This window comes from Oncorhynchus mykiss, chromosome 24, assembly GCF_013265735.2.
Source record: "Oncorhynchus mykiss isolate Arlee chromosome 24, USDA_OmykA_1.1, whole genome shotgun sequence".
Lineage (NCBI taxonomy): Eukaryota > Metazoa > Chordata > Actinopteri > Salmoniformes > Salmonidae > Oncorhynchus > Oncorhynchus mykiss.
Window position 1 is genome coordinate 3,310,277 of NC_048588.1, and position 25,484 is coordinate 3,335,760.

General features: G+C 44.8%; 1 protein-coding gene across 4 annotated transcripts in view; it reads right to left on the reverse strand.

The window, feature by feature from the left end:
* LOC110503507 (protein phosphatase 1 regulatory subunit 37) overlaps nucleotides 1-25,484 on the reverse strand; it is a 55,616-nt gene continuing 30,132 nt past the window's right edge. For 3 of the 4 annotated variants that reach the window (XM_021581847.2, XM_036961968.1, XM_021581846.2), the window contains 11 exons: nucleotides 14,940-14,985; nucleotides 14,754-14,854; nucleotides 13,842-13,961; nucleotides 11,889-12,039; nucleotides 11,613-11,768; nucleotides 11,217-11,329; nucleotides 5,371-5,512; nucleotides 5,008-5,174; nucleotides 2,578-4,777; nucleotides 2,338-2,436; nucleotides 1-2,212 (listed from right to left, as the gene is read on the reverse strand). In XM_021581847.2, coding sequence (XP_021437522.2) covers nucleotides 2,348-2,436; nucleotides 2,578-4,777; nucleotides 5,008-5,174; nucleotides 5,371-5,512; nucleotides 11,217-11,329; nucleotides 11,613-11,768; nucleotides 11,889-12,039; nucleotides 13,842-13,961; nucleotides 14,754-14,854; nucleotides 14,940-14,985 — 3,285 coding nt within the window. In that variant the 3' untranslated portion in view covers nucleotides 1-2,212; nucleotides 2,338-2,347. Of the gene's footprint in view, nucleotides 2,213-2,303; nucleotides 2,437-2,577; nucleotides 4,778-5,007; nucleotides 5,175-5,370; nucleotides 5,513-11,216; nucleotides 11,330-11,612; nucleotides 11,769-11,888; nucleotides 12,040-13,841; nucleotides 13,962-14,753; nucleotides 14,855-14,939; nucleotides 14,986-25,484 lie in introns of all 4 variants that reach the window. The other variant, XM_021581848.2, reaches the window with a different exon arrangement.

The following is a 25,484-nucleotide window of genomic DNA, read 5'->3' on the forward strand; positions in this document are numbered from 1 at the left end:
TTAGTCATTACATGCATTTATTTGAGAGAGGAACAAAAAAAGTTGCCATACATATCTTTGTGATTACCAGCACATTTCAATTAATTTAACAAATAATTAAAAATGACACAAAAAAAAAATGTAAGCATTACAAATAGTGAGGGCAGCACAGCAATGAGGATTTGGGTTGAAAAACAACCTGGTTGACCAGGGGTGAAAGAACAGAGGGATTGAAACAAGGGGCTCTACTCAACCAAAACCTATATCCAGAGGATCCCGCGGTTGAGTCAAACTTGTATTCTTCTTGCACTGTAAGAAAGCAAGTTTTTACCTTACCCTGGAATCTTTTGGATACAAGTTGAATAGGGCCCTTGGTAGCTGGCCCATAGGTTCACAGTGTTGGGCATTCAGGGCTCACATGTCCTCAGTGTTGTTGGGAAGTCCACTCAAACTTTCACCCACCTGTTTGTGTTCAAATCAATGTCCTCCTGGCCTACAAAAGTCTTAAGCAGTAACTGCTGTTGGGTAATACAGTATATCTACATCTAGAAAGGATAAAACCAGCAGCCCCAGCGCCCCCAGGTGGCCATAGCTTAACCTAGCACAGTAGTGTTTAAGATGTGATGTCTCAAAACAGGGAGTCTCTCAGTCAGTGTGTTGTCAGTGATGTCAACCACCACTCACACTGCCCCTCCTTAAGAAAACGTCCTTTTCGTTTATTTTCATAACTACACTCTCCCTCACTATTGCCATAACCGTTGATCCCTCCACCCAGCAGTCTCATTTATCCCCCCCCCCTCAAAAAAAACTCAACGTAATAATTTCTCTCATTTGAATCTGAAATATACACCAAAGAGGGGAAATCTTTAAAAGCTAACCCCATGGAAAATAACTAATAAAAAGAGGGAGAGAAGGGGAGAACAATAAATCACAAAGTAAAAGGCTCATATAAAATAAATACAAACGACTGATTTCTCCAAGCAGCAAAACAAAAGGAGATGAAATTTAAACCTAGCCGAGTCGAAGGCAACATTAATCCTGCGTAGAGCTGGGAAAAGAGATGGCACAGTGTTGTACCAGCAGAAGACTGAAAGAAAGAGGGGAGGACACGAAAGACAAAGTCAGAACTACTTTTTCTTTATACTCCTATCGAGTGTCGCACTACATTTAATCACTCTGGTCGGACAAACATGAACATCTGTCTGGAAAAGAATGTCTGAGATAACTGTCCGGTGGAGGAAAAAAAGAAGAGAAGACTTACTCTAATGAATGGCATTACTCCATCAAGGCAGACATTTTGTTATCCAACATTTACAGAGGTTTCCAGAAGGCTTTAGATTAGAGTAATTCTGCTATCTGATCCCAAAATAAGTTTTGATTGAGACACTGTGTTTTTGGCAGATGACAGATGGTTTGGATGTTCCAGAGCGTTGCTGGAGAGAGACTGGAGGGGACGATTCCTGAGGGGGACAAAGCCAACGGAAGGAACAGAAAAGAAAGCGGTCACTTTGGCAGAGATCCCTTACGAGGTGGGGTGGGGGAGGGTGGGGGGGGGGGCAAATAAAACTAACAAGACAAATACGCACAAAACAAATGCCTTCTCCTGTCACACCTTCCTTGGTTATAAAACCCTCTGTGCCCAACTGTCATTGTCAGAGAATGACACACTAAAAAGCCAGCAGGTCCTCTTGGCTGGGTCCCACACTGTCACACACAGCTGTGCACATTCTCTTTCCTCCAGCAGAGGGCAATAGTAAGGTTGTGTGTCAGTGTGCACGCTCACGACACTATCAAGAACACAGGTCGGGGTGGAGCAGGGGGTGAGCAGTGTGTCCTGTGTCTTGGGGTAGAGCAGTGATTAAGCCCCTCCTTCCCTCTCTACCTCTTTCTCACCCCCTCCCCCCCCAGCTCCCTGTTACCTGATAGGCAAAAGGTTAGTGTGACTTTCTTCTTGTTTTTTTATTACTTTCTTTAAAATGTGTGTGCGCGCACTTCGGTTGAAGACGTAGTTAATTCATTACGTGCTGTGATGAAGCTCAATGATTATTGTTGTGTCTTTTTTTTATTTTTTTTTTAGGTGTATTACTTAGATGACAACTGGTCCTCCGTTGTCATGGCGGTGGTGAGTTGTGGGATTATGACAACAGGAGAAGAAAAAAAAATTGTAGGAGCAACAAGAGTCACCGAGACACAGACGATACGAGTTCCCGTGTTCCTCTCTCCTACAGAACCACTGCAGAAGAAACAGAAAGGACCAACATTAGAGAACACATTGGCCGACCGACACTATATCAAATAACGACGTCTCATTTTGTGTGCGTTACCGCAAATGTGTCGTTGTAGTTAGTGTAGGTGTACCATGACAGGGCTATGGTGCGTCTCTCCCAGTCTCCAGGCTGGCCTCCAGCAACAGCTCCTCCAGATCCTGACCACAGCTCAGCTCTGCCGTCACACTCACTGGAGAATGCACATACACACACTTCGTCAGACTTTGTGTGTGTCCGCAGGTCTATTGTGTGTGTGTACTGTATGCATGTGTCGGTTACAACCCTGTTGTCCCACTACAGACAGGGTGTTCCCTCAGAGCCTGTGACTCACCGTGCTCCATCACACAGCTGCCAGGCCCAGGCTTGGGGCCCTCGGTATCCAGCAGGTGAAGGGCGAACTCTGGCTTCAGGCCGTTGGGCAGGGCCGAGCCCATCATCTCCTCCATGCTCTCCCCCTCGTCTGTGGAGCTCTCGTCTGGGGACTCCTCTGCCTTGGGAGGGGAGCTACGGCCCTCCACCTTCAGAGAAGTGTCTGTCTCGGCTGGAACAGGTGAGGGCTCGGCGGGAAGGGTGGTCTGTGATTGCCCCTCTGGTTGGGGAGGCTGCTGCTGTAGTTGCTCTAGAACAGGACGTTGTTGTTGCTGCTGCTCCACCTGCACAGGAAGTGCCTGTTGTGCTAGTTGCTGCTGCTCCTCCTCTGACAGATATAGTTCCTGTTCTGCTTCACTCTCTGTGGCTCCCTGCTCAGAGGGACTCTCTGGCACCACCTGTCGGTGTGCCTGTGGAAGTGTCTCTGCCGGTTCCTGTTCTGGGGGCAGAAGCTCAGAGTCTGGCTGCACTGTTTCAGGCTGTGACTTGAGTGGTGCTGTTAGAAGCAGACCCCCCAGGGGCTTAGTGTTAGTCTGCATCGCTAGCTGAGGCGCTAACGGTTGCTGAACTGTGTCGCTAGCCTGTTCCTGCTGTGGAAGCCGTTCTGACTGCATCTCAACTTCCTCTGTGTTGGTTTGAGACTCTGCCTGTTTACAAATTGTCTCTTCTACTGGGTCCTGACTCGCCTCCTTTTCTACCACCGCCTCCTCTCCTTCCAGCACAGCTTCAGTGGACTGCTGCTCAACAGCAGACTGTTCTAGCCGGGGCTCTGTAGTTGTCTCTACCATCTGCTCTGTCTGTTGGGGTGATGCTAGTGATTGAGTGGCTACATCTTCTGTAGGAAGGGACGGTGTGTGTGACGGCTGGGCTGCTGTTCTTGGTTGCGAACGGTCTAGAACGCCCTCAACTTCCTCCTCTGTGGGTTGGGTTAGGAGGTTGGATGGTAGTTCTAGCGTCTCAGATGGGTCATTAGGAGTCTCTACTACGGCCTCCTCTGAAGAAGGTTCCTCTGGCGCAACAGGACTCTGCTCCGTCTGTTTAGGATCTATTGTCTGTGATTCATCTAAACTCTGGACCAGCTCCTGTGTCGTGGGCATGGTCTGGGGTTGTGTCTGTTCTGTCAGGCTCTGTCTCACCTGTGTCAGTGGCGTGGGCTGGGGTTGTGTCTGTTCTGTCAAGCTCTGTGTCACTTCCTGTGTCAGTGGCGTGGGCGTGGTCTGGGGTTGTGTCTGTTCTGTCAGGCTCTGTCTCACCTGTGTCAGTGGCGTGGGCTGGGGTTGTGTCTGTTCTGTCAAGCTCTGTGTCACTTCCTGTGTCAGTGGCGTGGGCGTGGTCTGGGGTTGTGTCTGTTCTGTCAGGCTCTGTGTCACCTCCTGTGTCAGTGGTGTGGTCTGGGGTTGTGTCTGTTCTGTTCTCACCTCCTCCTGTGAGGGTTGTGAAGGGGGCTGTGGTCGATGTGTGGTTTGCTTCACTAGTGACACCACTGGCTCCTTTGAGGCCTGGGGGTTGGACAGGCCAATCTTCCCCAGAACCTGCTGCTGGTCAGAGGGGCTCTCTACTCTGGTCACCATGAAGATCTTGTGGCCCCTCCCGGGGCTCGACACAGAGATACAGCGGCCCGGCGAAGGGGGTGTACCGGGGGGGCCCGTGGACTCCGTGACGGTGATCCCTGAAATGAAAGCCCCCGTAGCTGGTGGTGTAGAGGGAGCGGTTGGCATCTGTGAGGCACTGAGGGGGTGCTGGTTTGTCGCTGCCCGGAGTGAAGGGCCAGTGTGTTTGGGGACAGGGGAGACGGTGGGCGCTTTAGAGAGAACCACCTCTTCCTCCTCATCGTCGTCTGTGTCCGAGTCTGACTCCAACAGCAAAGGCAACACTATTCCCTCAGAGCACACTGCCGATTGGCTGTCAGTCAGGCTCTCAGTGTCTTTTACTCCTTCCTCTCCTCCCTCACACTCACCGTCTTTCCCATCTTTTTCAACATGCTCGCCGGAATCAGCTCCATCCTCCTCTTCGGTTCTGTCCTCGGTTGCTATCTCGGCCATTGAGGCTGAATGCATCTGCTGCTCGGTCTCCTCCTTCTCCTTGGCTAGGATGAAGTTCCGCTTGCAGCCGTTCTGGATCTCAGCCAGCAGGGAACGCTGTGTATCGATGAAGCTCTTCACCTGGGAAAAAACAGAGGGATGAGAACTAGGAGATATCGGTGGTTCATACATTGATGTTCCCCCATCTACGTCAACCTTACTCCCCCCATTCCTGCAAATTAATTTTCCCATTTATTTTCCCTGGACAACACAATTCATCTTGACAATGTATTACAAAAGGGCAATTTGCATACAGTTCCCCCTCCTTTCTGTACTTCTCCCCATCACCTCCCCCTTCCCCCCTCTCTCACAGTCTCTTTCTTGGGCTCTCGGTCCAGGTCGAGGCGTAGGAGGGAGGTGTTGACTTTGAGGGCCAGGGAGAGGGCCATGAGGCCCCCCGTCTTGATCTCATTCTCCCTCAGGTCCAGACGCAGCAGCCGGGGGCTCTCGGCGATGAACTCAGCCACCGCCACGGCACCTGACATACAGTACAGGGGGAGAGGTGGTGGTACAGGGGGAGAGGTGGTGGTACAGGGCTCAGCTCAATGCCTTTTCACACACTAACAGCTCTGTTTACATGCACAATGAGTTGTTTTCAATCAAAATGATTGTAATAGCTGTAAATAGCAAAACAAGGACACACACACACACACAACATGCGTGCACACACACACCCTCGCAGGACAGCTTGGTGGACGCCAGGCCCAGCCTGAGCACCGAGCGGTTAGAGATCAGCCCGTCCTTCAGCTTGTGGACCCCCTCGTTCCCCACAGAGTTATGGCCCAGATTTAGGGTCTCCAAACTCTGGGTACAGGGCTAGAGCGAGAGAGAGAGGAACAGGGTTTACACATAGCATAGGACAGTGGGCAGAAAATATACTGTTTTTCAGTGGGTCAGAAGTTCACATACACTAAATTGACTGTGCCTTTAAACAGCTTGGAAAATTCCAGAAAATGATGCCATGGCTTTAGAAGCTTCTGATAGGCTAATTGACATTATTTGAGGCAATTGGAGGTATACCTGTGGATGTATTTCAAGGCCTACCTTCAAACTCAGGGCCTCTTTGCTTGACATCATGGGAAAATCAAAAGAAATCAGCAAAGACCTCAGATTAAAAATTGTAGACCTCCACAAGTCTGGTTCATCCTTGGGAGAAATTTACAAATGACTGAAGGTACCACGTTTATCTGTACAAACAATAGTACGCAAGTATAAACACCATTGGACCACACATCCGTCATAGCGGTCAATAAGGACACGCGTTCTATCTCCTAGAGCTTAACGTACTTTGGTGCAAAAGTGCAAATCAATCCCAGAACAGCAGCAAAGGACCTTGTGAAGATGCTGGAGGAAACGGGTACAAAAGTGTCAATATCTACAGTAAAACAAGTCCTATATCGACATAACCTGAAAGGTCACTCAGCAAGGAAGAAGCCACTGCTCCAAAACCGCCATAAAAAAAAGCCAGACTACGGTTTACGACTGCACATGGGGACAAAGATTGTACTTTTTGGAGAAATGTCCTCTGGTCTGATGAAACAAAAATAGAACTGTTTGGCCATAATGACCATCGTTATGTTTGGAGGAAAAAGGGGGAGGCTTGCAAGCCAAAGAACACCATCCCAACCATGAAGCACGGGGGTGGCAGCATCATGTTGTGGGGGTGCTTTGCTGCAGGAGGGCCTGGTGCACTTCACAAAATAGATGACATCATGAGGGAGAAAAATCATGTGGATATATTGAAGCAACATCAGTCAGGAAGTTGAAGCTTGTTTGTAAATCACAAAGCCCTGACCTCAATCCTATAGAACATTTGTGGTCAGAACTGAAAAAGCGTGTACGAGCAAAGGAGGCCTACAAACCTGACTCAGTTACACCAGCTCTGCCAGGAGGAATGGGCCAAAATTCACCCAACTTATTGTGGGAAGCTTGTGGAAGGCTACCCAAAATTTTGACCCAAGTTAAACAATTTAAAAGGGAATGCTACAAAACACTAATTGAGTGTATGTAAACTTCTGACCCACTTTGAATGTGATGAAAGAAATAAAAGCTGAAATAAATCACTACTATTATTCTGACATTTCACATTTTTAAAATAAAGTGGTTATCCTAACTGACATAATAAGGGCATTTTTACTAGGATTAAATGTCAGGAATTGTGAAAAACTGAATTTAAATGTATTTGGCTAAAGGTGTATGTGTATGTAAACTATAGTCAGAGTTCAAGTAACAGACATCTCAACATCAACTGTTCAGAAGTGAATCAGGCCTTCATGGCCAAATTGCTGCAAAGAAACCACTACTAAAGGACAACAACAATAAGAGACTTGCTTGGGCCTAGAAACATGAGCAATGGACATTAGACTGGTGAAATTCTGTCCTTGGCCAGATGAGTCCAAATTTGAGATTTTTTGTTCCAACCGGTGTGTCTTTGTGAGAAGAGTTGAAGAACGGATGATCTCCGCATGTGTGGTTCCCACCGTGAAGCATGGAAGAGGTGTGATTGTGTGGGGGTGCTTTGCTGGTGACACTGTCAGTGATTTGTTTAGAATTCAAGGCACCCTTCACCAGCATGGCTACCACAGCATTCTGCAGCGATACGTCATCCCATCTGGTTTGCGCTTAGTGGGACTATCATTTGTTTTTCAACAGGACAATGACCCAACACACCTCCAGGCTGTGTAACGGCTATTTGAGCAAGAAGGAGAGTGATGGAGTGCTGCATCAGATGACCAGCCTTGCACAAATCACCCGACCTCAAACAAATTGAGATGGTTTGGGATGAGTTGGACTGCAGGGTGAAAGAAAAGCAGCCAACAAGTGCTCCGCATATGTGGGAACTCATCCAAGACAGTTGGAAAAGCATTCCAGGTGAAGCTGGTTGAGAGAATGCCAATAGTGTGCAAAGCTGTCATCAAGGGGGGCTACTTTGAAGCTAAAATATAAAATATTTTAAACAAATCAACACTTTTTTGGTTACTACATGATTCCATATGTGTTATTTCATAAATTTGATGTCTTCACTATTATTCTACAATGTAGAAAATAGTAAAATAAAGAAAAACCCTTGAATGAGTAGGTGTTCTAAACCTACATGCACATGTCTCTCTCCCATTATGAGTGCAGTGGAGGCAGTCACAGACCTGCCAACTCTGTCCAACTTTTTAGAGTACCACATGCGCGAGCCAAATTGGAGATTCAATTTGCAAATCTAGTGCAAAGGCATTTTAGAAGCATTGCCTCTATAGCTAATAGCGGACACTCATTCATCGGGCAGTCTTCTAAACTCCCGACTTCATTTAATGCCAAGATGTTCATATTTATTTTTGATTATACTTTTGTAATGCGGATCATAATTACAGTACAGTCTATCAGGTTGCGTGATCCTCGTAACGTTACGTGGAAAATACAACTAATGAGACGCAGAATTATGTATCATAACCGCACAAATGCGTCAAGTTATTTTTCATATGTGCATTGAATTTCTCTCACTAGCAAATGTGAGTTAACTGCTGGCACTTTAGAGCCCACTGAATGTCCATCTTATGTTCGAAAAGGGATTTGTCCATGTGTTTACGTACAGCTGACAGTCGGCAAACTCAGCATCACAACAAACAGGAGGGGCAGACACGAGGTAGCTACGTCAAATAATGATGTATTAATCTCCATGTCCATTGACACAAACTCCGTACATGTCTGTGTTGCAGCTCAAGAATCGGGATGTTAGATTTACTCAGTGGATTTATTAATTATTAAAATGTTTTAAAAAACTACAAATAAATCAAGCCCTATTAATTTCTGCGTACTTTTAACTTGGATCTCATACCTGCGTACATGGACAGAGAATTGCGTAGTTGGTACGCAAAATGCGTGCATGCTGGCAGGTCTGCAGTCATGGGATTTCTTGCATGAGTGTTAGAGGAATGTCCAGAGCGTGTCTTCTGCACCACTGGACCCAGTCCCTGATGGGAATGCTAGCTGACAGGCCTCTCTGAAGACCCGGAATCTTGTGTCTACGTGCCAACATTCCCAGAAGGCCTCAGTATCCCCAACACTCCCCCACACTCCTCAATCTAAAAGGGACATCATTCTAGTAGCTGCTGCCTTAAATTTCTATATTTTGATATGGTGAGGTAGGAAGTATCAGTCGTACCAAACCTGTCCATCTGGAGGTCCAACTAACCTTCATGCCAACTGGATAATATACAGTATAAACACAAGTACTGATGCACCGATATGACATTTTTGGCCGATACCGATATCCAATATTTTCCTTGCAAATAAACGATGATAATAGCCGACATTTAAAATACTGGCGTCCTTTTAAGCATTCTAGTACAGTTAAATAGTTAACACACACACGCCACTACAATCCCTGGTTCAAATCCAGGCTATCACATCCGGCCGTGATTGGGAGTCCCATAGGGCGGCGCACAATTGGCCCATAGTCATCTGTAAATGGTAAATAATTTAGTCTTAACGGATTTGCCTAGTTAAATAAATGTTACACACACACACACCGACCAAAAAGTTATTTTGTTGGCATTTACCTATGTCCCCATTACCAGTAAAACATAATCAAAACCTATTTCTTTCACTTACTTGCTGTGCTGTTTCGTCATTTCATTCTTAACCAGGATTTCTATGGAACGCCATTTGGGTCTTTGCGTGTCAAATAACACTATTTGACGTGTCAAATAACACAACAATCTGTTTCAGTAACTATATAGCTAGGTGTAATCTAAAATAACCATCATTTATAAGACCGTTCTTATTTGGGGGTCGGACCCATCTATGTGAAGCTAGCCATAATAAGGATTAGCCGCAAGTCGACTTTGCAGTTAGCCTTCAAAATAAAAGTATGGCATAATTATACCATCTGTATTCATTTGCATCACTGTAAATTACATACTTTTATTTTGAAGGCAAAATTGCACTATTGTGCCTAATCCTTATTGTGGCTAGCTTCACAACACATAACCCGGTCTGGTTGAGCCTCACTAGCCAGATGGCTGTTTACAACGTTAGCTTTGGACAACAGGGTTAAGTAGCTGGCTAACTATTTATTTATTTTCATGAACTGCAGTTCAATTTCAATAGGCGAACAACAAGTGGTAACCTATCTAATACTTACTAGGATTCCTAAATCATTGCTAAGAATAATTAAAATGACTGTAGTTTCTACTGGTCATTGTTTTCAGGCTGGTTGTATGTGTGCTAGCAAGGTACCAAGCTAAAGCTAGCTACCCCAGAAGTTGCGGTCGAACAAATTATGCTTCATTACCAACGCGGTATTGTAAACACATCGTTCGTGACCGGTGTTTGCAGACTTTGTGTATAGCCTTGACAGTGCTACTGTATCTTTTTTGACATGCAAAGACCCAAACGGCGTTCCATAGTATGTATGTCGTGAAGCTAATGGCAGTGACGCTATTACTGTGCAACTCCGGTAGAGCAACATCTGAAAACATAGCGTACTTGGTAGTGTGTACCGGTGCTCGACCAGTCGGCGAAAGCCATCACCCACGACAGAACGGTCAACTGTCAAGGGCAATGAATTCCATTATCTTGGCTTTAATGGATTTCGCCTTTGAGTTGTCTCGCTGAAATGTTCTTACTCTTTGAAATGACTGCTCCAGCCACACAGCAGATATTGTGTGGGCTAGGTCAGGAATGCTGTGTTGCACTTGTAGCGCAACATTTTACTTGGCGTTATTACGTCATGCACCTACGTTATATAGGTATGCACCGTAGCTTTGACATCGGGATTTAACGTCAGCGTTAAACTCGACACCAGGCCGATACCGATGTTGGCATTTTTAGCTAATGTCGGCCGATATATCGTGTATCCCTAATCACAATATCATCCACCCAGTCTGAAAAACACGCTCCCTCAGTTGGGAGCAGCACTAGTACGTGCATGAGCCACCATCCCACTGACTGACAGGCCTAGATATAGACATCACTACCATGCCTAATTCAAGGCCCAGCTTTTAAAGCTGAGCCCAGCTTCTCTGTCTTGACAGGACAAGCCAAGAGACAGGCTGGGCGGGGGAGATAGCAGTGGGAGGGAAAGGGCACACCAAAGAGTTACATTGCACTGCTATTGACATCACTGAAAGCAAAACCTGCCTGACTGACCGTCAGTCACATTAGCCATATGGGTGGGATTCTTTACAGTTCATTTAACTGTATAGCTTGCCTCGGCCGTGTTATGAACTTCATGCACAGAATGGTGTCCAATGTAACTGCAAACGCATGTCTATGGTTCTGCAGGGAACCCATAGAGATTCATAGTCTGTTTTATATGGGGGACATGTGAGGCAGGCTCCAGACACACACAGAACTGTTTAATCAGCAGAGTCCAGGGAGCACATGCAAACCACAGTTTCCTCAACCCTAATGACTGTATTACATTTGTATGTGTGTGCACGCACATGAGCAAGATGCTTCGCATTTCACTGTACTTGTGTATGTGACATTAAAACGTCTTATATTTTTGTTGTGTGTGTGTGTTTACCAGTGCAGCTGCGAGGTAGCCCATGCCATTGTGCGTTAGCTGGTTGTTCCAGAGCACCAGAGTGACCAGGCCTTTCCTCTGTTCCTTCAGGCCTTCACAGACATAGGCCAGACCTGTACACCACACAGAGGGAGAGGTAGAGAGAGGTTAGGGCTAGACCTGTAGACCTGACCTTTTGGACTACGAGACGGAAAACTCAACACTGGGTTACAAGGTTGTCATGATGTGGCAGAAAAGTTGTGTGAGAGATCGACAGACAAGAAACAGAGAAAATGAGAGCGAGAGAGAAAGAGTGAGAAATGTTCAGACAGGGTGAGAAAGGGAGCGAGAGAGAGGACTGGACGAGAAACAGAGTGAAGAGGTTGGTGAGATGATAGCAGTGAGCTATATCCCTACCAGAGTCCAGTATGTGGTTGTTGCGGAGGTCCAGTATCTGGATGTTGCAGTTGAACTTGAGCAGGTTGCCCAGCTGTGCAGAGTCCTGCAGGCCGTTCAGCTTGTTATCAGCCAAGTACAGCTCCCGTAGGTTCATGTTCATCTTCAGAGCCGTGGCTGAAGAGAGGGAGGGAGGGAGGGAGACACAAATGAGTGAAGGATGAGGAAATGGAGGCAAAAAAACTTCTCAGTTAACACAGTGATGATTTCCTGTCTCCTCTCTTTCCGTCCTGTTACCCAGCAGCATGAGTGGTCGTCCAGAGAGCCCAGCGTTCTCCAGGTGCAGCACAGCAAGACTGCCGCTGATGCGGAGAGCCCGTGCCACAAACGGGGCAGAGTGGTCCAGTAGGGGCGTGTTGCGGGCGTCAAGGTACTGCAGAGAGCTCGTCTGGTGACAGACAAAAACACAAACCAACATTTCAAAAATCATATTTATTTTAGCCCTTTTTACATACGCAGTTGTACAAAGGATACCCATTTTCTAGATATCATACAGACATCCTCATGAGTCACTGACACCTTCTTACAATCAGAGGTAAAAACATTTTCTCCTCCGTGTAGATGTAACAGTATAGACTTTACGTCCGTCCCCTCGCCCGACCTGGGCGCGAACCAGGGACGCTCTGCACACGTCAACAGTCACCCTCGAAGCATCGTTACCCATCGCTCCACAAAAGCCGCAGCCACTACTTCAAGGTCTCAGAGCAAGTGACGTCACCGATTGAAACGCCACTAGCGCGCACCACCGCTAACTAGCTAGCCATTTCACATCGGCTACATAGACATGCTAACCCATGACAGCAGACAGTTTTGCTTGTGTCTTCGGTAAGCCGGCGATCTACAGCCCACGTACTGTACGCTGGGGCTAATATGGGCGGCCGGTAGCCTAGCGGTTAGAGCATTGTGTCAGTAACCGAAAAGTCGCTAGGGGAAAAATGTTGATGTGCCCTGAACCACGTGTGCACAAACACGCTCGTATAGAGGACGTCCTTGAAATGTATATTGGATAATCCTCCCAGCATCCCTGGGTGTGGGAACAACGTGCGCAGGCAGGCAGGCAGGCACACACACACCCCTTCGGGTTTTACTGTGACCTGACCTCTCTTCCATAATCCAGCAACCTCCCGTAATCTGTAATCAGAGCTCTGATAGTGATGACTCACGTCACAGTGCCAGTTAAGAGCATTATCCCCTGGCTGGTACTGGAAGCCAATACCATTATTCTCTAACAAATACATACGACTCCCATGCAGCGATGATGACATATTCATAGCCATGTCCAGACACGCACAGCACCTCTGCTAATGTAAAGGACGTCGCTCTGCTTGCTCAGAGTATTTCTTTGCCTGCGATTTGGCTCAGAGGCTCAATCCCAGGACCTCTGCCTTGCAAACACGTGACCTCCCTCCTGAAGCGTCTCTATACATCACGCTATTGAAAGAGGCCTTCAAATTGAGCACGGGGCGGCGCTTCACGCCGAGGAGTGAGTTTCACAGATCCCTGTCTGCTACACTAACACGTACGCCAAAAAAGCGCATGCGTGTATGTGCACTGAACATATTAATAGAAAAAACCTTCGGCATGCCCGAGCATCCGATCGCTGCCCCAGGGGGTGCTTAAGGTGGAGACCGCAGGCAAGTCTCATCATCATACATGCCCAGGGGAGATGTCTTTCTAAACAGACATGGACTATGTGTTAATGACTCACTGTGTTTCATCAACTCAGGGGATAGGATACGTTGCAAACCCCGTTGGTTTCAATGCATTCAACACATGCTGCTGGATTCTACCCATTGTGTCATTGAAGAGCCCATCACTTGCTTATTATGATTACTAAATACTGCAAGATTTAAAAACACTTGACCCCAATCCCTAAAAGTCAAAACATTGGACTATAAATCGCAACTTCCTGTACTATACTTATGCTACAATGTTTATTCTATTCTACTGAGCCATTTCCTTCATGCCCGTATTCTTATCTTTTCTTATTGGTTGTTGCTTTGTCGAGGATGAACCTGCAAGTAAACATTTCGTTGGACAGTATATACCATGTGTATCCCGTACATAAGACTAATAAAACATTCAGAAAATCATTTAGAAAATCCATAAAAGATAGTTGGTGATAATATCATGCATCACATCCTCTGTTCTACCATTAATTTCACACCCCTCGAGGTCAAGACCTCTCACCTTCCTCATCATGTGGGCTGCGGCCTGCCAGCCGCGGGTGCCAATGTGCTTGTTGAAGGAAATGTTGAGGTGTGTGGCAGACTCATAGTACTCAATCATGTCAAAGAGAGCTGACGCACCCTGGGAGGAAGAGAGGAGAGAGATGTTTAGAGAGGAGCAAATGTTAGGCCACACTTTACACTGGCCTTATGTCCTAACTACTAAGATAAGATCAGAAAAATATTCCCTAAACATATTCCCTACAAGTGTTGCTGTATGTTATAAAAAAAAATAAAAAAAATAAACTCATTATTTATATTTTTAAAAAAAGCATTTATACCGTGACGTATCTCTTCAGTACTGTCGGTGCATCTATGCATGCACACATGAATGTATAAAAGTGTAGGTCTACAGTATAGTCTGTGCAAGCATGGACAACACGTGTGTGCATTTACTGTACATGAGCGAGTAGCTCATGGAGCTAAGTCTACAAAAGGAAATAACTGGTCAGACTCAGCTGCGTCGGTTTGTGTCCCTCTGCTCTACAGTAGAGCTGTCTGTCTGTGTCTGACCGTGTGTGTGTGTATGTGTGTGTCTCTCATCCGCTCATCGAGCCAAGCCTACAAATATCTGTTTGAGGAAATAAGTGGTCAGACTCAATAGAGCTCTGTCTGACCGTCTGTCCGTCTGTCTCAACCCAACCCCTCTCGAATAGTGTTTACACTCAGAGCTCTAGAGTAATCACACGACCCTGGGAAACACTAGACATCCTGTCAAAGGGAGGGAGGGAGAGGAAAACAGAGGGGGAATGACAGGACAGGGACAAAGGAGGGGAAAAAATAATGAGAAAGAGTTGAAGAGACATGGTAAATGGAAGATGGTAGGGGAAAACCGGGAAGGGAGAAGAGGGGGAAAGAGTGTGGACAAACATACATCTTCATCCAGGCTGGTCTGCTCCAGGTCCACCACTTTAAACTGGACCCTCTTGAACACCTCCTCCAGGGACTCACACGCCTTATAGTCCAGCTTCTCACCTGGAGGGACACACAGTTCCACCTAAAGTAAGACCGGTAGTGTACGTGCGTGTTTTTGTATGCGTGTGTCTTAGTATAGGCTTACCTTTAAGGTCCAGGCATTCGTTTCGATGAGTTAGGTCTTTCAGCTCCTAAGAAACACAGTGGAACAGAACAACCCTCAGTCAAATACACAAACCCAATCATTCAGACAGACGACACAGCAGGAAAATGTCACCACACAGACAGACTTGACTTTGATCACATAAAAAGGTTACACATTTGAACTAGGAGGTCTACCGATTAATCGGAATGGCCGATTTCAAGTTTTCATAACAATCGGAAATCGGTATTTTTGGACACCGATTAATTTTATTTTTTTACACCTTTAATCGTTATTTAACTAGGCAAGTCAGTTAAGAACACATTCTTATTTTCAATGATGACCTAGGAATGGTGGGTTAACTGCCTATTTCAGGGGCAGAATGATAGATTTTCACCTTGACAGCTCGGGGATCCAATCTTGCAACCTTACAGTTAACTAGTCCAACGCAATGACCTGGCTCTCTCTCGTTGCACTCCACAAGGAGACTTGCCTGTTACGCGAATGCAGTAAGCCAAGGTAAATTGCTAGCTAGCATTAAACTTATCTTATAAAAAACAATCAATCATAACCACTGGTTAACTACACATGGTTGATGATATTACCAGATATTATCTAGTGTGTCCTGCGTTGCATATAATCTGACTGAGCATACAAGCATACAAGAATCTAAGTATCTGACTGAGCGGTGGTAGGCAGAAGCAGGCGCGTAAACATTCATTCAAACAGCATTTTTGTGCGTTTTGCCAGCAGCTCTTCGTTGTGCGTCAAGCATTGCACTGTTTATGACTTCAAGCCTATCAACTCCCGAGATTAGGCTGGTGTAACCGAAGTGAAATGTCTGGCTAGTTAGCGCGCGCTAATAGCGTTTCAAATGTCACTCGCTCTGAGCCTTGGAGTGGTTGTTTCCATTGCTCTGCATGGGTAACGCTGCTTCGAGGGTGGCTGTTGTCGTTGTGTTCCTGGTTCGAGCGAGGAGAGGGACGGAAGCTATACTGTTACACTGGCAATACTAAAGTACCTATAAGTACATCCAATAGTCAAAGGTTAATTGAAATACAAACGGTATAGAGGGAAATAGTCCTTTAATTCCTATAATAACTACAAGCTAAAACTTCTTACCTGAGAATATTGAAGACTCATTAAAAAGGAACGACCAGCTTTCATATGTTCTAATGTTCTGAGCAAGGAACTGAAACGTTAGCATAGCACATATTGCACTTTTACTTTCTTCTCCAACACTTTGTTTTTGTATTATTTAAACCAAATTGAACATGTCATTATTTATTTGAGGCTAAATTGATTTTATTGATGTATTATATTAAGTTAAAATACGTGTTCATTCAGTAGTTGTAATTGTCATTATTACAAATAAAATCGGCATCTGCTTTTTTGGTCCTCCAATAATCGCTATTGAAAAATCATAATCGGTCAACCTCTAATTTGAACCCATGTAAATGAAAAACTGCTCCTGTGTACATAGACCTAAACCGTTGACACGAAGAACAGATCGGTAAAATACGATTGCTCAATGGGATTAAAGTGCGTGTGTGCACTCTTACATCAGCAGGATACAACATCAAGCCAAGACCTGCCTGAACAGACAGGAAAACGGCAGACAAAGCATTTCTTCTGTTATCTGGACTAGTGTCATATAGTATTATAGAGTGCCAATAATAATATCCAGTGTCTTTATCTGTTACATGTCTCAGATCTTCACATTGGTACAGGGTGATTCTTCCCGTTCACACACTGTGTGTGTGTGTGTGTGTGTTGTAACCAATGTTCCCTCATTTTTTCCAGCGCTGAGCAAATTTGTCTGCTGAGCGCAAACTTGAACGTTGTGAAAATTCTGTGCAACTTCCAGCGAGTGTTTACTGTGAACACGGACGCTGTACTTGCCTTAAGTTACAGCTTAAAACAGTGGCAATGTAGGCTATGTAGGTGGCAATGTAGGCTACTGCGGCTATTTGATCATAATGTAGGCCTACCATAGTGGCCTCCCATCAAAAACAATGGAAAAAGCTGATATATTATTCAGCCTACGGTAGCAGCCAATGTTTGGTCTTCAACGTAGGCCTTCATTCCATGAGACAAAAAAAAAAATATATATATATATATATATGCAGGGCTTGAAATGAACCTGTTTATCCACTTGTCCTTCAGACAAGGTAACTGACTGATGCAATAAACCACTTAAAATAAAATGCATTATTCACATACCATTATTACAAACTCAAACAAATGCTACATTCTGCCTCTTGGCTACTTAGCTTATTCAAGCCTGTGTCTCGAAATACAACATTGCCCCTTTAAGACAAAAAAAAGAAAGAAGCTCTTTACCTGACTCGCTTTTCAAAGATGTCTAGAAATGTATACGGTTTGTGCTTATTGCTGACTACAAATGATCTATAACTGGGCTAATAACTTACTAACTAGCAAAGGATGTGAACATGTGCACACGTGGCTACATGCGCTTGTTTTTGAGATCAAAGCGAGAGCTGCATCTACTCACGACTGCTCATGCTGTAAACACAGTCCAGTTCAAATGAAATGGTACAGACCCATATGTGATCAGTTTCAGGAAACTAGGTGTATGTCGCGGGTCACTACTTCACAGGAGTGCCGTTTGAATGTAAACTTGATTTTTTTTATCAAAATGCCTTCTTGAACATGTGAACTTTCATGTATGCCATCTGTAAATATGAGTCAAGTTGTTAAAATTACGAGCCTAGTTGGTTTTAACCACAGAAAAAGACCACAAACTTCCTGCTGGCCATGATTGGCTGAGATAATGAGTGGGCTGGACATGCTGACAGATGAGTTTGGATTGGTCTGCCATATACTGTAGCACGCTTCTGTCTAGTTGAGCTAGTCATTGTGTCTAGGTAATCCTGCATAAGTGTTGCTCTCCACTTTCTGGAGGACAGAGTTTTGAAATCAATGGAAATTGAGTATGATAGCTAAGAAGATTGAGAAAACACCTGTCTCCAGATTACATCTTCAAACTAAAAGGGCAACAATGGCATCCGAAAGGAGACGTGTCCATCAATGAATGATGTATATGGGTAAGATAGTCTAGCTAGCTACATTTTCAGATATTGGTTAGCTACCTGCAGATTCATGCAGGGTAATAACATCATGAGTTGTGGTCATGGTTCATTGTTTAGCTAGCTAGCTACATGTCTTAACAAAAAGACAATGCAAGTAACCATTTCGGGTGCGTTCGGGAATTCAGTCTGGCCATCTACTCTGATTTCAGAGCACTCTCGACTGAGTGTGACAGAGCGCAGAATAACTGATGAATTTAAGAACGCTCAACACTCGTTGAATATGGCCGGTGTCAGTAAACGTTGGCAAAAAAAAACGTAATTAAAATTGTTGCCAGCAGCAGTTACAGTCACCAACACTCTGGATAACATGAAAAACAGCCTAAACAGCTATGCTAGGGCGAGTAAACTGGTCAGTTTGTGCGGGGGCTAAAGCTTAAGACTGATGCTGAAGGGTGTAGACAAAGAAGAGCTCTCCAGTAGGTACCAAAACATTCAAAGGCCATTTTCTCAAAAGTGAGCTTACATGTTTATCAACTTTCAAAGCAAAATTACTTTCCCATTGCTCCTCAAATGCAGTGTATAATATACAATTTTGTAACTCTGTGTCTCTGCTTTTATCCAATGTAAAAGACAAATTAAAATTGTGATATATAAGACCGAGTCAAGGTGGTCGGTCACATATATGTCAATTGTCTATTTTGCATATAGGCTTACTGCAGCTCTGATTGTTTATGCCGCAGCGGTCTGTGTAGAGTACGGGCTGAAAAGCGCGTGTCAATACAATAGAATCCTACTCCGATGCCTACAACAAAATCTCTTCCGTTGTTTTTTCTTCCTTCCGGTATGTTGCATTGAAAGTGGCTACTATTGTGTTGAGTCGATCAAAACTGCCATAGTAGAGGGAAACGTTGACAGTGTTAACAGGGAAAACTCTAGAACAGTGGTCACCAACCTTTTCTGAGTCAAGATCACGGAGTCAAAAAGCAATCCGAGATCTACCACTCATATTATTATTATTTTTGAACATGACTTAAACGTAAGCCTATGCAACATTAAACATGAACTCACTCATAAAAACAGCAAGTCTTTGCTGCATTTGTTGACAGTCTCTAGTCATGGTTTTAAACGTTTTGAAATCTCAAAGTATCAACTTTTGCTGTAGCTTTTTTTGCACCTGCTACGTTACTGTAGACACAGTCATCTGATTGGCCAGCGGTAGGCCTGGGAAGGCAGAGTTTAGATCTTCAGACACATGCAATGGTTCAAAAAGGCAACTGTTCCCCTCCCGGGCACAGGGTAACTGCATCGGGTGCTCCTACCGCCAACAGCCCAAGATAAAAAATAAATAAGGAGTTATCGTTTAAAAATATACATTTTTTTACAGAAATGTTTGGCAATCGACAAGGAATGCGATCAACCAGTTGGTGACCACTGCTCTAGAAATTTGAGTGAAGTTCAATCTCGTGCTTCTCTGTGGGCTGATATTTCTGTGCGGCAGTCTCGGAGCTACTGCCCAAACACGCAGTTTTAGAGAGAACATTGGTTGAAACATGCACCTGACTGATGCACGGCAGCCATTTTGTGCCAATAAAATGCACGCGTTCAAAGGACAAGGGAAATATTGCCATCTGAAATGTAGCAGGTCCATGAAACCTGAGCTGGACACATTGTGATTACAGTGTATTATTGAGGCCTTTGGCAGATATTGCCCTCAGTCACTTCTCTATACACCCCACAAGACTGTTTACGTGACGTGTGTGTCCTCACTCCACAGCAACCAATTCTATTCTGCACGTTTAGTGTCAATGCTGCTGCATTCAAAGAATTGTATTCCCACTCTAGGGATGAAAACGACACCACCGGGGGGGGGGGGGGGGGGGGTGTGTATTCCAATCCACCCTCCCCCAGCCCACCGACAAAACCTGCGGCTTCCCTACTAACCCCCCACCCCCCCCCAGCAAATCCCACTGCGCTGCACTACACGGCACAGTGAACATGCACTCGATAACCTCACCTCCCCCGCCACCGTTCGCTGGCTGCTCATCAGTTAGCCAACGCTGAGTACATTAGCTAAAACAGACCCGTGTCCTCGTATCAAAAGCAAAGTTCACCGGAGTGCTATTGGACCAGGTCTCTGCTATTGGAACTTTACATTTTTTAAATTTGACCTACACAACCAAGACCAAGATTAGAGCCATCTGCTTGTATGTTAATGTCAATACTTAAAAATGCAGAGAATAAAATAAAACCAAGTCTGTTCAAGTTCGACAGTGATAGATAGCTGAGAATGGATCATGGCCCCAAAGCACTGCTAGGATGCGACTGAGTTGAACATAACCCAGCCAGACAGCCATTAGAGTGAGAAACTACAGACGACAGCAGAAAAACAATGACCTTTCTATTTGCTTCCTGTTTGTTTTGGAAAACAGTCCAAGGCAAACTGTCCTTTTCTCAGCACATATCGAAGCTGCAGGCTAAAGTTAAATCTAGACTAGGTTTCCTCTATCGTAATCGCTCCTCTTTCACCCCAGCTGCCAAACTAACCCTGATTCAGATAACCATCCAACCAATGCTAGATTACGGAGACAATTTATAGATCAGCAGGTAAGGGTGCTCTCAAGCGGCTAGATGTTCTTTACCATTCGGCCATCAGATTTGCCCCCAACGCTCCTTATAGGACACATCACTGCACTCTATACTCCTCTGTAAACTGGTCATCTCTGTATACCCGTCGCAAGACCCACGAGTTGAGGCTAATTTATAAAACCCTCTTAGGCCTCACACCCCCCTATCGGAGTTATCTACTGCAGCCTTCAACCTCCACATACAACACCCGTTCTGCCAGTCACATTCTGTTAAAGGTCCCAAAGCACAAACAACGCTGGGCCGCTCGTCTTTTCAGTTCACTGCAACTAGCGACAGGAACAAGCTGCAACAAACACTCAAACTGGACAGTTTTATCTCAATCTCTTCATTCAAAGACTCAGTCATGGACACTCTTACTGACAGTTGTGGCTGCTTTGCGTGATGTATTGCTGTTGTCTGTGCCCAATAATGTTTGTACCATGTTTTGTGCTGCTACCATGTTGTGTTGCTACCATGTTGTTGTTATGTTGTCTTAGGTCTCTCTTTATGTAGTGTTCTCTCTTGTCGAGATGTGTGGTTTGTCCTATATTTATATAGTATTTTATTTATTTATCCCAGGCCCCAGTCCCTGCAGGCCTTTTGGTAGGCCGTCACTGTAAATAAGAGTTTGTTCTTAACTGACTTGCCTAGTTAAATAAAGGTTATATAAAAACGGCTCTCCTGTAAAGTAGTGACCTGTGACATATGCCTAGTTTCCTGACACGGGTAACATTTTACTGTAAACTAATTGAGAACAGACTTTCAGCACACTTATAGGGAAGGACATTCAACAAGCATGGCACTTACAGAAATTACTGATGATTGGCAGAGAAATTTATGATAAAAAGATTGTGTGAGCTGTTTTGTTAAGACTTCAGTACGGCTTTTTACATTATCGATCATAGTCTTCTGATGGAAAAACATAGGGAGTTAGTCCCACACCCTTTATTATTTTGAGCAGTGTATATATGTATATATATACACACATACGTGTGTGTGTCTCAGAGGGGTGAGGGAGGAACTATGGAAAGGCAACCCGATACGGCAGTGCACAGGGCATCAACAACAAGAAACAATAGGACTGTGTGGCTGTAGGTATGTCTGTACCTGAATAATGAGTATGTGTGTGTAGGCCTACACACTTTGAGTCATGAGTATGCCAAAGTGAATATCTGTGTCCTTATGAGTGAGTGTACATGTGAGTATAGATCTATAGTTGTGTGTGTACAGTATGGGTGTGTGTGACAGAGGGAGATTCAATGTCCTTGTGCAGAGGGGGAGCAGAAGAGGCAGAAATGTGACACAGGGCTGCCAAGCGTCCAGACCCTGAGGGCTTTGGTTGGGGCTACTGAGGCTCAGGCATTCCACACAGCCACCGAATAGGCTAGAGTCCCTTAAACACACAAACTTAATGTAGTTAACCTGTAGGCCCCTGGCCGGACACCACATGCACAGAAAGCACTAAATAAAGGGTGCATTTACAGGGGGGGGTGGCCCACTAAAAACTCCTCTTTCTGGGAAGCCATTTTGTTTGACGGGTCTGTTTATACAGCCGTTTCCCCCTCCCCCCAAGGATGACTAAGCAGAAAAACTGTGCCATAGTGGATCAGAGCAGACCAGTAGCCAACACACTGACGACAGTGTATTCACTAGCTATTAACCCCACAGTGGAAAGTTACCCAGGCTTTATTTAAGGCCCGAGCAGAAGGCCAGCTAAGCGCAGTGATGAGTCTTTCCACAAGTGTGCGTGAGGTCACCCCCTCTCTCGCCAATGACTAAACACAGCCTGAGTGGGGTGATGGGAGATTCCCTGAACCTCCGTCACACACACACAAACCCACACACACACACAAGCAAGATAGAGCAAAAGAGAGAGAAGGCGGAATGAGCAAGTTGTTTTTGCGAGGAATGAGCGAGGTAGAGAGAGCTGCAGGAGGTATAGACCGGCAACAATACAAGGGTTGAGAGGGAAGTAAAGGGGAGGCAATTCCTCTACCAGGAACATGTGTGTTTGTACAGTGCGTGTCCCCTGTAGGGCTGGGCAATATATCAAATTAATGCAATTCATTTGAATGTATGTTTCGGCACAATATTCCAAATGCCTGTATTTTTATTTTTTTTAATGAGCATTTATGTCCGAGTGTTCTCATGTCTTTCTGGTCTCGTCCGCTCCTTTCTGTGCAGTGTACACCTTCCCATTTACACCAGAGATCTGTATATAATAAAGAGATGCTCATGTCTCTGCCAGAACAACGGGAGTCGTTGTCCCAAAGGCGGGAAAGCAGGCGAGAAGCTTAGGTTAAAAATAAGCACATAGGGACTATTTTGGACAGATTTTGGCAGGTGTGAAACCTCTCGCTTCACCTCTTTCTCCCAAGCCCCTCCCCCTACCACCCACAACAACAATTTAAGCTCACGCCATCAGCTCTGACAAATGGTTTTAACTCGCTATTTGCATTTGAGGTTTGGTCCAACAGAATCGGTCATACGGACACAGAAACACATGGAGACATTATTTTACTGTAATAGAGAAGTTAACCTTTCTAACCATACCCTGTTTATGTTTCAACTCAAATTTCAAGCAGAGCAGATACTACTAAAACAGATGTTCCAATGAACATTGACTCTGAAAAATGAATACTCAGTTTGTTGTGCGAGCATTACGTTTCGCTAGCATCATTTTGGTCAAATAAAGATTGTTATATTAGCTGTTTAGTGTTTGTGCAATAAGCACAAAACTATTATATAAAGGAATTGGCAACTCGTTCTCATTCTGAGAAACAAGATAGGCCACTTGATTTCAACATCTGAACCAAGCGGACAGGCTAGCATGCTGTTCAAACAGTTGGAGACGGACAGACGATTGTGTTCATAACTATTCAAAGGTTTTGCCTTGTTAGCTGAATTCAGAGCTTGTGAAATATTTGTATTTATTTAACTTGATCAAGTCAGTTAAGAACAAATTCTTATTTACAATGATGGCTTACCCCGGCCAAACCGGAACGCCGCTGGGCCAATTGTGTGCCGCACTATGGTACTCCCAATCACGGCCGGTTGTGATACTACCTGGAACCGAACCAGGGTCTGTAGTGTAGCCTCTAGCACGGAGATGGTGTTTTACACCGCTGCGCCACTCGGGATCCCCTAACAAAAATGTCATTTTTAAAGACATACCTGAAAGCCAGATCAGTGATTTTTGCAAAAAAGCAGGTATAATAATAATAATAATAATAATAATAATAATAATATTTTTATAAAATAATTAAATTATTAGTGGGTCTTAAGGTTGTGGAAGGCATATATTCAGCCTAGGTATAATTTCAGGAGCTCTGAATTCAATAGATTGTTTTAAATGCTGTGGATTTGACTTTTAATTATACAACAAAGCTTATTAGAGAAAACGTCACAAAAATCGAGATACATCGCGAATCGCCCATAAGTTTGAAAAAAGCTTTATGCCCTATCGCCCAGCCCTAGTGTCCTGTGTGTGGGCAGTGGCAGCGCAAACTGCAAACATCCGACAGTTATAACATGTCCCTGCACTCCACATCCTGCTACCAGCCCGCCTGTCACTCACCCTCAGTGACTCGTCCATATGAGCTCATCCTTACCCACTGCAGATTCCTACTGCCATCCCACGTTCACACACCCTGAAGCCCATTGTCTTGCTAAGACAAGACACACAACAGAGAAAGACTAACCTGCTGAGGAGGCTTTAGGAAGATACTGTGGGTAATTAAAACCCGCCTATACTTCTGTATGCAAGCAAGGGGGTGTGTATTGACCATCAACAGAAGGCTATTGACCATCAACAGAATGTTGACAGTAGGCTGCTTTAGCTTAAGCGTGTGTGTGTGTGTGTGTGTGTGTGTGTGTGTGTGTGTTTGTACTGTTCAAGGGTGTGTTTGAGAATTGTTGGAATGTCTGTGTGCATGTGTGGCCGTATGCGTGAGTGTGTTAAGGGTGGACGGAGGGATGGGTGGCCAGAGTTCTGGGGTGGGTCTTGAAGAGTAAGCACTTTCGTAAATACTCACTCAAACTTTCTAATGACACGGCACAGCAGACAGAGACATGCTGGAGTGCAGGGGTGGCTGGGCAGGTAACCGTGGCAACTTACAGTAGGAGGGTCACACACTCCCCCTCCCCCTCTTATGCTACTTATGGCTGTGCCACGGTCTTGCTCTTAATTTCAATCCATCAATACATTACTAATTCCATCTGTGATTGCTCTCTTTACAAGCAAATATCATGGTCTCAATGCTGCATTGGTTGACCTCTCACATGAACGGAAAGGAAAAAGACTACTGGACAATATAATTACAGCAATAAGCCAAGTACAAACTGGCAAGGTCCGTGTCATAATCGGTTATCCAATCATGAGCCCTCCCCCTGTTCTGCCCTTCACAGGTTTCCCCATTCATTCCTGTTCTGTCACCAAGACAAAGGGAAGTCTCTGCACACACCGGTGTGTGTGTGTGTGTGTGTGTGTGTGTGTGTGTGTGTGTGTGTGTGTGTGTGTGTGTGTGTGTGTGTGTGTGTGTGTGTGTATGTATGTATGTATGTATGTATGTATGTATGTATGTATGTATGCATGCATACTGCTCAAAAAAAATAACGGGAACACTAAAATAACACATCCTAGATCTGAATGAATGAAATATTCTTATTAAATACTTTTTTCTTTACATAGTTGAATGTGCTGACAACAAAATCACACAAAAATTATCAGTGGAAATCAAATTTATCAACCCATGGAGGTCTGGATTTGGAGTCACACTCAAAATTAAAGTGTAAAACCACACTACAGGCTGATCCAACTTTGATGGAATGTCCTTAAAACAAGTCAAAATTAGGCTCAGTAGTGTGTGTG